Below are 14748 nucleotides of genomic sequence, written 5' to 3' on the forward strand. Positions count from 1 at the left end.
ATCCCTCTGAACTACTCTCCCCCCAGCCTAATTTTATAACTGTACATAAACCAGCATGCATTTAGAAACAAAACTTCAGCAAAAGCAAAATATTGAGCATTTGAACAGGCAATTTCACATGTACCCAAGTAATTTTCCTTCCACAATGTTAGTTAGGTTAAAAAAAGGCATCTTGCCACATAAAATTCAGTAGCTGTAAATGTAAACCAGCAAGAGACCTTCAGGAATATTGTGGTTCTCCTAGGAACCAAGAACCAGTTAGCACAGTGCTCAAACAATAAATCAGTTCTACAAAAATGTGGCAGACATATCAGAGCAGCCAGTTTTTATTGGGAGCAATAATATCTACAGAAATCGGTATTACTTTTAAGATATTAGTAAAATTTTATCACCAAACAGCAAAACTTGGTGGTCGGGTAATGTATAAATCTTTTGGTTATTGCAAGAGGGCGAGCGCTGTTCTCCATAAGGCTCTGATAACACAAGCAACAGTTAACTCAGGCACTCCAGTAAATCCAGTTAGCTGCTGTGAAGTCCACTCCTGATGAAAGCACTAGGGGGTTGTGTCAGCTGCAGTGAGTCAATAAAGAGCACACACAGGATTGTACAGGAAGGCTGGACACAACATGTCAGGTTTTTATTAACCAAAAGTGAAGCTGAACCCCAGAGTGGTTTAACTTGTTAAAACCATGGTTTTATATGGCAGATATTTTTTCTTTCGTGTTCAACATTATAGCGCAAAACCAAACTTTGCAGCTGTTAATCCTTTGAGAATCAGGTAATAAATGTAAAATGAATTAAAATAAGGGTCCCTCAATTAATCAATTAAAAAACATTTAACTGAAAAGAACAGACCAATTTTAAGAACTGTCTTATTAAATTCTCCCAGGTTAAAGACCTTTAAAAGCACTTGGAGCCTTGAGGTAGCAACTTTATGCAGGATTTAATTCCCCTCCTGCCCCCCAGAGCAGAGGAAAATTAGTAGCGCATTATTAGCTCCAGCCAGCTAAGTGGAGTTGAGCGTTCTCCTATGAGGTTAGTGACTTTCTTTTGCATCTTGAAATAGCAGTGCAGTCCTGCAGACCGTCAGGAGGAAATCCACAAGGAAGGCCTCTTGAAATAAAATATATGGTTTGAAAAAAGTGAAAGTAATCAGCAATAGCCATAACAACAAAAATTATCCGGAGTGAAAAAAAAAACCCAAGCCAAAATGTTTGTATTTTGGCAAGACTAGTTTACAAATACATGTCAAGAACAAGAGTCCACCCTCAGCCAACGGAAAAGAAAGAATGGAAGTGACATTCAAAGGGGTTTCGGTTTTTTGCCCTCTGTGCAAAATTGCACTTTGTTTTTAAAGTTTTGTTTTAAAGTTTTAAGTTTTGCACTTTTGTTTCTAAAAAGAGAGCACTTTTGCCCTTTTTCATTCTTTTACATTGTGAAACCTGTGCTGTGACATTAAACAGAAATACCACATGCCAGGATATTTGACCACTGAAAGCTCCTCTCACTGACTTCACAACATTCACAAGCAGGGAATCACAAACAAGAGACTTTTCTCCCCTTTAAGTCTCAAAGACACTATCCTCTTTGCCCACTTTGCTGCTGAGTTCTTTTATTAAAAACTAGATCTCTCTGTACTGCCAATTTCAGAGACTCCATGGCAGATTTACTGAACACTGAGCAGTAACAACAAAAAAAACCCAAAAAACTGGGCTCATTCTCCACGACAATCACAATGAACATTGAAAGTGAAAAGGGATGAGCTGAGATCAGTGATGCAGGCAGATCTTTACAAGCAGGTGCCTCACTTCACTCCCTGGTCTTGGTATCGCCACTCACGTGCTGGTGCTCTAATCAGATACCTGGCAATGTTGAGTATCTTACTACAAGCTTCTCTCACTACCTTCATGCTCCAAAATTGTACAGAACAGGTTGGTTAAACCAGACCAAACTAATCGGGCACATTGCAAATTATAGCTTTTAAATGGACGAGCCTTCTTACATGCTCCTTCTCTTTCAGCTCAAGGTCAGGTTGCCTCTCTACACCACAGAACGATGTCACACAGATCCTGGATGCAGGATGGCATTGCCCAGTATGCCTTTGCTTCAGGAAGTCTAGAGAAAGGTAGAACTCCAAAAGCTCGTTCTTGCTCACACAGGATCCCAATCTTTTGATTTTACGTTCTCATAATTTCCTTTAACTTCTAGAAGCCATCAAAGTCCTCCCTTCCAGGCAGCATTACTCTAAGAACCTAACATCGGCCTTGCCTGGTTTTTTGGTTAAGCTTCAGAACAATTGCCCATGTTTGCATATGCTGAGGTATACTGTCCTGTCCTGCAGAGCGCCAAAGGCTGCAAGAACCAGAATCCATCTGTAAGGCAGCCCAACCTGCCAGGTGCCTCCAGCTAAAGGAGAGGATATTCTGCCTGGGCACCACAAAAAGGCCAGCTGATGATTATTCACAAGAAGTTTCTTTTTAGCTCACGTGACAGTTTAGGCAGCACAGACACTCATATTGGTTTGGAGACCAGTTTATGTCTGGTTTGCAGGACAGTCATGAGCTGGTTCAAAAAGACTCTTGTCTTGGAGCCCAAAGTATCTTCAAGTTTTATCTGTTATCAATGCAAGGACCTGATGAGTGGGTTTTTTTCTTTTTTTTCCTCCTTGTTTTTTCTTTGTTTTTGTTTGGGTTTGGTTTTTGTGTGTGTGTTGGGTTTTTTGGTTGGTTTTGTTTTGTTTTTTTAATTCTGTAATCAAAAGAATGATTTTGTCTTTGGTGTTAAACCTTGGAAGCTTGAATGAAATACCTGCTGCTTCTTTGGCTGTAATTTACAACAAAAAACAGCCCAGTAAACCAAGGGAGATTCACTGTTCTAAAATACATGCAATTAGAACAGCCACTAGACATCACAACCAGGACTTTAATAATACGAAACACCTAGTTCAGTGGTGTCCATTACAAATCATTTGCATTATATAAAAATATGACTCCAATTACAGTAACTGGACAACAGCCATTCAAACTTGCAGGAACTGGGAGGAGCTCATCCATTTAGGGAAGAAAATTGTCCAGAAATCAACTTAGAGTTGGAGCTAAGCATCTCGTGCCTTAGACAAATGTCCACTGTGATAACTAGAAGCAGGAATTCAACATTAGCATCTTTCTGTTCTTGCTCACATGGCCATGAATAAAAAGAGCAGGTTCTGTTATACTAGCATCCACAATTAAAATTTTATAACCCCATAAAACACCAGTAAGTTTTGCATGAGCTGCAGAAGAATGTCAATTCAAAGGGTCACTAGATTTATAACCTACAAATTCAATGTCTTAATATAAATATTCTGTTTGTACACCATAAAAATGTCCTTCTTATGGTCTGATTCTTATTTAGATAATACTCTGATAAAATCTCAGCAGTATGCCAATTAAGGTCATTAAAGCTATAGAAATAGAATCTACCTAATAAATGCTGCAAATTTAACAGGTATTTCAGATAAACATCATTAGCTTAGTTATCACCTAAACCAAAAAGACTCCTCAAACACACCAACTACATAGTTAGCAAAGACATTTGCTTTACAAAGTCAAATGTTGCCAACTTTTCAAAAGTTTAGCAAATCAACGTGGTATTTGGAAGCATCCAAGTGCCTAATGAAGTTAGAATACTGTGAAATGTTAGGACTGGGGGAAGCTCCTGTAAATAAGTACAGAAGTAGTCTTCATTTAAATTATAAAACATTCACCTCCTTAAAAAGCTTTAAAACTGACCCAAGTCAACAACAGCGCCCTGGGAAATCTAGTAGTATAAAGATCTCTGTAGGCAAGAAAAGGTCATATATTGTGATCTCACCACAATAAAATGTACTGTGTCAGTACCAAGGAGCAAATTTGGGGAGATGACAATTATGACACCTTCAGGCCATTTGATCTGAACCACTGCACTTTTTTGGGCAGCATAGAATAAACCAATTTCCTTTGCTGATCAGAAAACACTTAAAAATATAGTAATGCTTCATCTTCTGCATTTTGTTGCTAAGCAGACTCTCCCATGTCCCCAGCTCGATTTACTTGGTTTAAAGAGCTATAGTACCTGCTGCTTTTGGCAGGTGGAAGAAAACTTCAGTGCCACCTTATTAATTGGCTCCATTGATATTTTGGACTTCAAACCCAGATGCTACAATTGAAAGCAAATTTGACATTGTGTAAGGAAAGCATCCGATTAAGGTAAAAAGCCCGTAAAAGGCTCATACTCCCCACAGGGTGCCTCTGCAGAGCAGGCAACCTCCCACTACACAATCTGATCTGAAAATTTATCCCAACAGTAACATCGGAAGGAAGGAGGCTTCTCTACCTTGCACACTTTGGGTTTCCTATCAGGCACTTGAATTGTTGGACAGATGCCATTCTTAACCAAGTAAGTGAACATAGGGTTAGAATCATCTTTAATCTAGGTCTAATAATGAAGTATCAGCAGCAAAGTGGAGGCAGGGAGTGAGCAATCCATCTGTGCTGAGACTTGTTTATGGTTTCTAAAATGCCCAAGAAGACAGCAGCAGTAACTGTTCCGTAGTGTCCATTTTCCTTGTGAGTTGTGTTGCTGATAGGAGGCTTTTCTGTGTCTTGAACTAAGAAGGCATTGAGGTACCCTGTGCCTAATTTCCTGGATCCAAAAGGTCCATGCTAGAGCCAAACATTGCCACCAGCTGCTCCTCATAATGTGTTATATTCCTCTTCATAATGTCCATACAGGGTCCAAGCAACCTCTCAAATGCTTGCACATCCATGACTGCAAAGGAACACAAGCAAAAACAAGATCGTTTGTCAAAAAGGACACCACACACCGATCTATTTTTTGAACTCAGAACACAGACCTCCAGTCCAGCCCATTCAGGTTTGGGGCTTCAATAGAAGCCACAGAAATCATATTCTCATTTCCCTCTGTACTGTTATTTGGAAAAACAGGATTAATGAAATACACATCTGACCTCAAGGATAAATACAGAAGCCAAACACACACCACACTGGCACTGAAAGGTCACTCGAAAGCTGTGTGAGACAAACAAGCTGTAGACAAGAAGCTGATGCTACTTACCCCTTCAAAAGGTACAGGCCACACAAGCAGAAAAAATAGAATCTGCTGGAAGGAAGCAGCGGTGCCACTCAAGCTTCAACGTGGAGATCCGCTCCAACCCATGCTCCTAGCTTCGTGTGTCTGACCGCCAGTTACCAAAAGGCTGCTAGGTTTTGAATAGCTGCTCGCTCAGGCATGGTCCACAAAACAAGCAAAGACCAAAAAAGGGTAACTAGAAACACAGAACGTCTGCTTACCTAAACATTTGACCTCCCCAACAGCATAGGCAGAGGCTGCTCTGGGTTTGTTGGTAACAAGTGCAAGTTCTCCAAAATACTGCCCTCTGTGACACCGGGCAATCTCCACTTCTTGGTTAGCTTCTTTACTTGTCATAGTCTGTCAAACAGTACATTTTAATTATTTGCATACAGTTCTGTCTTCGTACAAGGCTGCAGTTAATCCCAGGTATCTTACAGATGTGCAACAGCTCATTGGTTTAAGGCTTTTAAACTAGCAAGTCCCAAACATTCTGCTCTGTACTGGCAGAACACCTTAACAGCTTGTTCAATTAGAAGTTTGATAAGAAAAGCGTATGCCAGCCCACATGTTGTGAGATTGACAGATATTTACTGTTACAGCTTTGGGAACTGCTACTACATTAGCCTAACACAGGTTTGATCATGCACAACATGTTGTTCCGTAAGGCTGCTTCAGACCGTACAGAGATCCGTTCAAATGCCAAAGTCTAGTATGTCACTAGACATAATAGACCCCAGGTTTTGGAAGGTGCAGTTTGCTATAATCCTAGGAAAAAAAATTCATCTCCATCCTTAAGGCCAGAGAGAGTAGATCAGGTTAGTTTGCAGAGAAGCAGATACAAGCAAAAGACTTTCCAGCTTTAGTAAAGGGACTTCTGGCCTCTTCAGAACAGGTATGGGGATTTACAACCTACATCACACGAGTGACGATGATAAATATCATAAAATACTATCTTAAAATAAGTCAGGGTAGGCTTTTTCACACCACTTGTATTAATCAAATCCAGGATTGACCTAAAGCCTAATCATCCAATCTGAACTCACCTTGCTTTTAATCAAGATTTTTACTTCACCGGATTCTACAATGTAAAAACAATCTGCTTTATCGCCCTGTGAAGAGGAAAAGGTAAAACAAATTATTTTTTAGTTTACTGTAAAAGTATGTATAAGTGGTATTAAAGCACTGACTCTGAACTAGGCCTTGTGCAAAAAGCTGCTGGAATTGACGAACACTCAAAGTCTTAACACTAAAAGGTGACTGGTTAGGTAATATGCTAGAGGAACCCACAGGGGAAGGAACTAGTAGTACACATCATTCGGTGAGAGGGCAGGTGGAAAGGAAAAAGCAAAGGAGATTGACGATATATAACAAAATCACTTAAATGCAAATCTTCTGATTCTGATGGAAGTATCTGATAGTTAGTGAAACTAAGCAGGGCCTAAGATTTCCAGAAGCAAGTTTTAATAAAACACCAATTTAGTGACCGCATTTCTAGATGTCAGTAGGAAGAAGGACCCATTAAACTAAGTATGAGCTCAGTCAATCCAGGGTAAAATAGCGGGAGACCAGCAGAACCCAGAATGGCTGTATTTGAGGAGCATGAACATAGATTGCAGACCTTCAACAGATCATCATTTACACCTGCTCTGGAGAGCTTTGCCAGGACTTAATATTTTTTAAAGTTTTAGTTATGACAGAGAGGAGTTTCCCTCTCTGTGGCAACCCCTGTGGGCTTGGTATAGGACTGGAAGTCAGAGCGGAGAGCTGGCACATGCCTCCTGCTGTGAATCAGAAGCAAAGGGACTAAAGGTTTCACAGAGACACAGTCTGAATAAGGAACCGATAAAGGAATGGAAGCAGCTCAGCAAAAAAGAAAAAAACCCAAACAATTATGAAAATGTGAGGAGAGAGATAAATCTGACATTAAGTCAATTGGGCAAGGAGAATATGAGTGTGATGGGGAGGATGGAGAGAGATGATTACGACTGGAGTATGAAACATGGGCTGAGATAAGATGATGCAAGATTTAAACATGGAGTTACAGAAGAAATTAGGCCCTTAGCTAAGCTTCCAGGGGATGGTCATAGACCATCCAGCACAAAGCCTTTCATTCACTGTTGCCATCTATCACAACATGAACTAATGCACTCGGCACACTCCTGAAAGAGTAAATACTGAAAGAGCATTTTATTTTTTTTTAAAGGAATGAAAACAAACTGAGTGGGAAACAACCTCGTAACATAGGCACTAACAATTTACAAGTACTTTAAAGCATACTGCCCTTAACTGAAGGGTCAAATTCCAGAAAGATCATTAAAATGTAAAATTACCCACAAGAGAAATGGGGTTCATGGTATCGATGCAACTGCTGTAACGTAAGAGCTATCACATCTTTTACAAGCATAAAATTTCATCATCTTTAGCAGCGTATTACCATCACCCAGACCTATCCAGACTATTAATCTTCCTTTTAAAGATAATTACATCCTTGTCCTTAATTCAGTTATTACAAAAGATTAAAACCAACTGCATAATTGGATCACTGATTGCATGGGTTCCCAGTTTTGAGACTGATTTATAAACTTTGATTTTGCTGACAGTTCAGTTTTCTCAGGGTCTTAAGCAACAAGATTTAACTTACAAAATTGAGGGTATTTTTGGAAAGAAGTAATTTGGCAGTATTTGGTTATCAGCAAATTAAGGTTTCCTACATTCAGAGTTATCTGACATTCAAGGCAATTAAGATTAATTATTCAAGACATTATCAAGGAGTCATATTCTGTTTATAAAAGCAGACAACGGTTGTGATCAAAACCTGCAATTTCATGTAAGCCAAGGACTTTCTTACATTAACTTCTACTTGAACTGGAGCACTTTTGCAACAAACAAAGCAACCCCAAGCTAAACTTGATGCAAAATTCCAGTGTTTCATCAGCAACAGTGTTCCAAAAAGTTATTTGTGTCGCAGCCAAAAAAATCCCCCAGCTTTAGCTTGAGTTTGTCCAGCTTCATGTTCCACCACTCTGGCCTTAATCTTACTACAGCAGACAAAACATATACCAACAACTAAAGGCTGTCGATTGAAGCTAGACTACTCCACCATTGAAATACTCCTTTTAAGAGCATCAGGAAAAACAGTGGTTTTAATTAACCCCAATAGTTTCTTAGAATAGTTAAATGAGTTGGGTCTAACTAGTCAAATACTCCAAATGACATCATTTAGTTTCATCCAAATCATACTCCTGTTGAATTGTTTGGTTTCGTTGTTTAGTTAGACCTAGGAATTAGAGATGACTTCACTACATGCTTGTGACTCCTGCTTTAATCTGGCCTTAGGTGCCTATGAAAAGTCTAGCTGGGGGCTTTCATGGAAAATTGCACAGACAGACATTTAATTTCAGCTTCTTAAGGCATACTCTTCTTGAAACCTTGCAAAGACCATTTATTAAAAACAAACAGATGAGAGAAGAAAAATCCAGAAGCTGAAATAGTAGAATAAAATTGTAGCAAAAACACACTGGCCATTCCCCACCATTCAAGAAGTGGTTAAATAAATTGGAAATATTAAAAGAGTAAGTGATGTCAAGTTGGTCCAAGTAATAGGATTCTTCTATAAGTCAATTCCAAAAAGGAAAAAAGAAGCATAGAAAGGAGAATGATAAAGAGAAATTCAGACTTCGAGTACCTGAGAAATGATACGTTCCCCATCTTGATACACCTTCTCCCCTATAACATCCACTATCTTCATTCGCTCTGATGCCTGGAACAAAGAGGAAAATTAAACATAATCATCTATTACAGTACACCTCTGGTAAACTCTGTAGCCCTGAAATGAAGAGGCATTCACTAGACACACAAACATGCAGTATCTGGGTATTGAAAAAACCAACTCCTACAATGACATTGTACTGCACCACAGCTTTCAAGACTAGCATAATCAGTAGGAAAAGAAAATTGTCTGGTGTCCCATCCATGCGCTTTTCTTACCCCCAAAGCTAACAGATAACTGATTTGGCTGGTTTAGACCAAACGGAAAAAGAAATAAATCACTTCCTCTAAGATTCAGTTGAAATTTGAAGAAAACACTCAGAAAAATGTCATAAACTTTCTAAGAACAAATGTCAATAAGAAACACCAGTAACACATTTTCAAAGTATTTTAATCACCATATACTTGAATATGTGGGAGTTTTTGTGTCCCAGAACTCATTCCTAGAATGGAGAGAGGAAAGGGATATGAAAAGGATACTGGCTCTAAATTGTAAGCAGGCACTGCAACAGGATGCCCAGCAGCAAGGGCAAGAGGTACTAATCTGACACGCACTGAAACATGCCCAAGTCTTTATAAACAGGGAGAAAGAACAGTTAAATTTATCTCCAATGTGCCCCACTGCCCATCCAGAACACCACAGAACAATTTTATTGGTTCAGAGCAGTATAAAAAACATATTAAAAAAGGAAGAAAATCCTGCAGTTAAAATTAATATCTCGGATGATTCAATTGTAATCCATTCATTCCACAAATGCACCTCAACCTAGACCATGTTTGAGAAAATTCTGATCCACGCATGATTCAACTGCAGTGTGTCATGCAAAAAGCTATCCACTGCTAATGAGTTATTTTTCCTATAACTTTAAATATTTATGAGTCATTTTTGTGCTCAAAAAAGTCACATTGCTGCAACTAGTTTAAGCCAGGCACTGAGGGAGAAGGTGTTGTGCAATTTACCCATTCCACAGCTACCAACATATGTCCAAAATAATATATATTAGAGGTTGCTATTCACACCTAATGACACTTTGCAATTTTGTAATCTTCTCTCAAAGGGATTAAAAGCTCTTCTCAAATACTAAAGATTAATGCTGAAAAATATCCTTATGATGAGAAAACAAACGGCAAGTTACGGTGTAAGGCAGAGAGACACATACTAATTTCAGAGCAGTTTGGCATGGCTCCAAGAGCCCTCTGAAGATCCAGGCTGAATCAATAGCTTAGAAGTGACAATTTACATATTGTTCCTAAAGTCATGCACCACACATGTCAACATGACATCTTCCTGGTTGTTTTGTTCCCAGGTAGCAGTGCTTCCCTTTAGCCTATTAGTTTACCTCCTGAGTATCGGTTAAGGTTAAAGCAAGATTTACTGCAGCCCACATCTTTGTCTCAAATTTAAAATCATTCATGGCTGATAAAGGCCAAATATCCCAGTGATTGTATCATTACTTCAGTATCACACCCTCAAAGGGAACCACAGCCCTGAGTTCCAATTTTCACTTTAATACCTGTTCTGACATATTTAGAGATGTGTTTTGTTTTGTGATTTTTTTTTTTTAATCTTTACACAGACCAAGATAAAAAAACCAGCAAATTGCTCACTGTGAACAAAGGATATGAAAAAAAAAAAAACAAACAGTGTACAACTTCAACAATGCAAATTACAGTAAACGTGATACCAAAGCAGCTCTTAAAATTTTGTTCTAAGCAAAAATGACACAGATTTCTGATATAGCAGAAACACTGACTGTGGAGCTAATGCTAACGCATGAATTTGATGCAGATGTCAGAGAGGCTTTACCTCCAAGGATTTAAGAAGGGGCACAGACTCAATAAATAATTCATATGTCTTCCTCTTCTTTGCATTGTTTTTCAATATAATTCTTCTGAATGTCACTCGATCCTGCAAGAAACAGCACAGAGAAATACATTAATCCTCTCGACTAAAATGCTCCCTGTTTAAAGAACTGACAAATAAGAACTAGTATTTGCAACAAACACTGGGTTTGAGCAGCTAGCTGTTAAAATGATACCATGTCCATCACAATGGGGATCGTAACAGCTCTTATGAGAGTACTTGCTGCAATAACAAATTGAAAAACAGGGAGCTGTAAGACCTGGTCCTTCTCAGATAAGCATTTAAGAATTCCATTTTTAGTCTATCTTGTACTGTTTTTCCAGGTAGAGTTTTTGGGTTTTGTCTGACTGTTTATTAATGTATCCTTCATGTTTCCACATACAATAAAGAAGTTATGCTCCTCCTCCTGAACCCATTTGGAAACTGGCATTTCCAACACTTATTTGTTAAGGCAACAGCAGGATTAAGTCCAAATTGGACTCTTCTCTACTTGAGTCACAGATGTCAAAAATAATTTGGAATTTATACTGGTCTTAAAGAGATCAGGAACAGAGTATCCAACAGCAACAGGCTTGATTCATTCCTCCACCTTCTAGGATCCAAGAGGCAGATTTTGTAATGACTACTTCCTAACTGCCATCTTGTACCATAAACACCTTCCTGATGGAAAAATTGTTTGGTTTGTTTTTGAAGCCCAAATATTGGACAAGATTCCCAACCCTTCCTGCTCTGATCTTTTCCCCAGGCAGCAGGTAGCGATGTGCAGGCTCCGTGGCCACAGGGCGGCACTACGTGCCCGAGTGAAGGCAAGCTCGCCCAGCTAACCACAGCTCCTGCCTCAGGACCTGCAACGGCAGACATATTTGAGAGTTGACTGTCAGAGATCTTAGCAAAATGCTTTTTATTTCCACACAGAAAAGGCAGGGCTCAACTACTGGCAAACAGCGATGAGAAAGGCCACAAGAGGGCTGAAACTGAACAGCATGTCCGGGTTAAGCAGAAGGGCAATTGCCCACCGGGTATTTTTGTTAGCATTTGTATTACAGTAATGCCCATGGTCCCTGTTAGGATCAGCACTAAATTATGAACAGAGTGAGAGTTGCAGAGTTTACCTTGCACAACATGCGGCCGTAAGTGTAAAAATCAAAAACAAAAAGTCGGAGGAAAGGTGCAGAAATTCGGCTAGGAAAATGGTACAAAAAAAAAAAAAAAAAAAAAGAAGAATCTTTTAAGCTTACACGTACCACAATTAGCAGAAACATCCAGTCCTGAGAGCCATTCCTCTGGATCTCATTTTCTGAAAACCAACTCATACCTTAGCAGCGAGTGACATTGTGAGGTGAAGAGGTATTTTCAAGAAAGTGAACAGTTTTATGCGATGCAGGCTGAAAATACTTGTCACTTGAAACAATGATGATACAGGTGACACTAGTGACATATAAAAGTTGAAGGAGGTGAAAGATGAAGGGAAGAATGGTATTACTGTTACCCAAAGAAGAACAAGTGTTGATAAAGCATGGGGGAACTGGTTTTGGTTTTTGTTGTGCTTTGGTTTTTTTTTTTTAAAGAAATTCTTCAGTGGCAGAAGTCTCTTCAAATGTACATGTTTGGAGGAGCAGAAAGGTGCAGAAGGTGGTCAGGGAAATTGTAAAAGCATTAAAAAAAAATCAGAATTCATTTGTTTGAGAGTATCAGTGAGGGAGGAGAAGCAGCAGCATTTGAACAACAAAGGCAGAGCAGTGAAGGAAGTATGTGTGATCATGAGGTTTTCCCCAGACAGGTTCAGTTGCAAAGGCTGAGGATATTTCTCTGTTGCAGGAGACCCCCATGTTTGATAACTGCTTTGTGCCTGAGCCTTCCAGGCTTTTGTTGGCCTAAGTCTGCAATGCAGCAGGAGTAATCCACATTTCCTAAACTGCAGATAACCCATGAGCTTTAGCAATGACTTCTGCAGACTAATAAAAATATGTTTAAATTACATCAGGCACAAAATAGTGCAATAAAACATGGCAACGACAGAATAACTGGAAGAAATAACCGAAGTTTTAGGCAGGAAATGCAGCCTTAGTTAATAAAATATCTACAGGACAGATGACTAGCAAGAGGTCCCTCTTCAACTACACCTTGCTAATTAAGTGAATATAATCACAGAAAAAACAACCCCCAAATTAACCCAATTTGTGCAGTTCTTTTCAAAGGCAAACTGGAACAAAGAACCATCTTCTCATTTTCTTCCTTTTATGAATGAGCTCAGTTTGTAGGTAGCTGCTTTGTTCTATCTTGTTCAAGAAAGTAGATTCTGACATTACTCCCTGGTTGATTTACCAAAATCTTTTCTTTCAGCTCACAATGAAATGGGAAGTCAGAAGTCAGTTTTCCCAGCAAGTGCAGAGATTGCATAAGCACGCCGCATGTAGCGGCTTATCAGTCCTATAATCAAGGTCACAACACATGGTCAACCCCCAGCGATAGTTGCCGAGGAGCCCAGCGCACACAGCATACAACACTTCTGGCTTCAAAGGCTTCGTTGATCACACAATCCACTTATTATGGGAGCCCTCACAGATGAGTAGGGGAGCACTGTGAAAATAACCCTATCCAAATAGTACAGAGAAAAGAACTAAAAAAGGAAACTAATGTCTACAGCTTCACATTCAACACTGCTGGGCTAGAGACAAAGCAACAGCATCATTTAGTTTGGTATCTCATAGGTCATGCTGACCTGAGAACCTCTTCCAGGGTAACATAAAGGGACCAGAAACATCATGACAGTTTATTTTGAAGGTAAACAAAGCTTTGGGCAGTTTTCCTAGCTCTTGAGGATGTCAGTAATTTGAAGAAGATATTTAACACCTTCCCATTCCCCTTAAAGCAGACAAAATGGTAGGAAAGGGAGCTGAAAATAAAGAACATCATTTAGATACCATTTCCCCCTTCCATAAAATATGTGCATTAACGTCTCCACTGTCCTCTGCAGGATGAAAACAAAACCAGGGTTTGTTTCCCTAACAAAAGCCACGATTACAGCAAATGCAGAATAATAAAGGAACAGATAAAACTAGCGATATAATTTTTTACAGACAAGTTGTTCTAGAAAGGTGGCCAAAAAGATTTGCACAATGGATCTCTTATGCCAGGAGGCGAGATAACAGATCATGATAAAATAGCTATTAGCACAAGGAGTACATACCCAGAGAAGCACTGGATATGGTGAGTTAGTGTTTAAAATGTTATGCAGATGAGAGCAATTTCCTTTTCTTACCAGTCCCCAAAGGGCTCCTTCTGTTGTGGCAACAATGGTGGCAGCTCTCGGAGTGTTGTACATCAACGCCAGTTCCCCAAAACTGCCATGATTGTCATAGCGGCCCACACAGCGTGACTGGTTGTCCTTTGCTACAACAATATCATACAATCCCCTGGAAAACAATAGAGTAGATGCTTTTTAGTACACATTTCAGGACAGATCATAAAAACCAGCTTTTTGCTGTTATACAAGTAGTCCTCTTATTGCTGGGTGAGATGGAACATGTTTTATTGAGCTTTCTGTTTGTCTGATACTAAGCTGCTTCAATCTACACTATTTTCACAATAATTCTCTTAATAAAGCATTTCACTCCTGGTAGATCTGGCCTGGATCTACTTGCTTTCCTCTGCACAGCATTTTGACATTGCTATTGTAAGCATTCTGACCAGGGCGACAGGTAATTTCATCATCTTTAACAGTATGAGTATTATCCAGTGAGGCCTCTCTAGAGTGACTTGAATCCACCTATAACCTCTATTACCCGTTTTCTCAGTGACATCACTGCTGCAGTACCTTTGCGATAAACTCCATCCAACCTCTCGCCTCTTCGTATGGTTTTGCCTCAACTCCAGCTTAAAGGTATGCCTATATCATAACTCCAAGATACAATTGTACCTTGTATCTGCACATGCCTATGCTAGATTCAAACTATCCAGCTCTTCTATAGACAACAGGGATGCACAAAGATCACAGAAAGGGC

General features: G+C 39.4%; 1 protein-coding gene across 1 annotated transcript in view; it reads right to left on the reverse strand.

The window, feature by feature from the left end:
- Nucleotides 1-310: 310 nt before the first annotated feature.
- The window catches only part of PRKAR2A (protein kinase cAMP-dependent type II regulatory subunit alpha), a 65891-nt gene continuing 51453 nt past the window's right edge, over nt 311-14748 (reverse strand). Inside the window, exons 6-11 of the mRNA XM_054837967.1 lie at nt 14007-14160; nt 10688-10789; nt 8798-8872; nt 6156-6221; nt 5331-5469; nt 311-4788 (exon numbers count right to left, since the gene is read on the reverse strand). Of these exons, the coding sequence (XP_054693942.1) occupies nt 4655-4788; nt 5331-5469; nt 6156-6221; nt 8798-8872; nt 10688-10789; nt 14007-14160 (670 nt within the window). The 3' untranslated portion in view covers nt 311-4654. The remainder of the gene's footprint in view (nt 4789-5330; nt 5470-6155; nt 6222-8797; nt 8873-10687; nt 10790-14006; nt 14161-14748) is intronic.

Source organism: Grus americana, chromosome 11, assembly GCF_028858705.1.
Source record: "Grus americana isolate bGruAme1 chromosome 11, bGruAme1.mat, whole genome shotgun sequence".
In the NCBI taxonomy this organism is placed as follows: Eukaryota; Metazoa; Chordata; class Aves; order Gruiformes; family Gruidae; genus Grus; species Grus americana.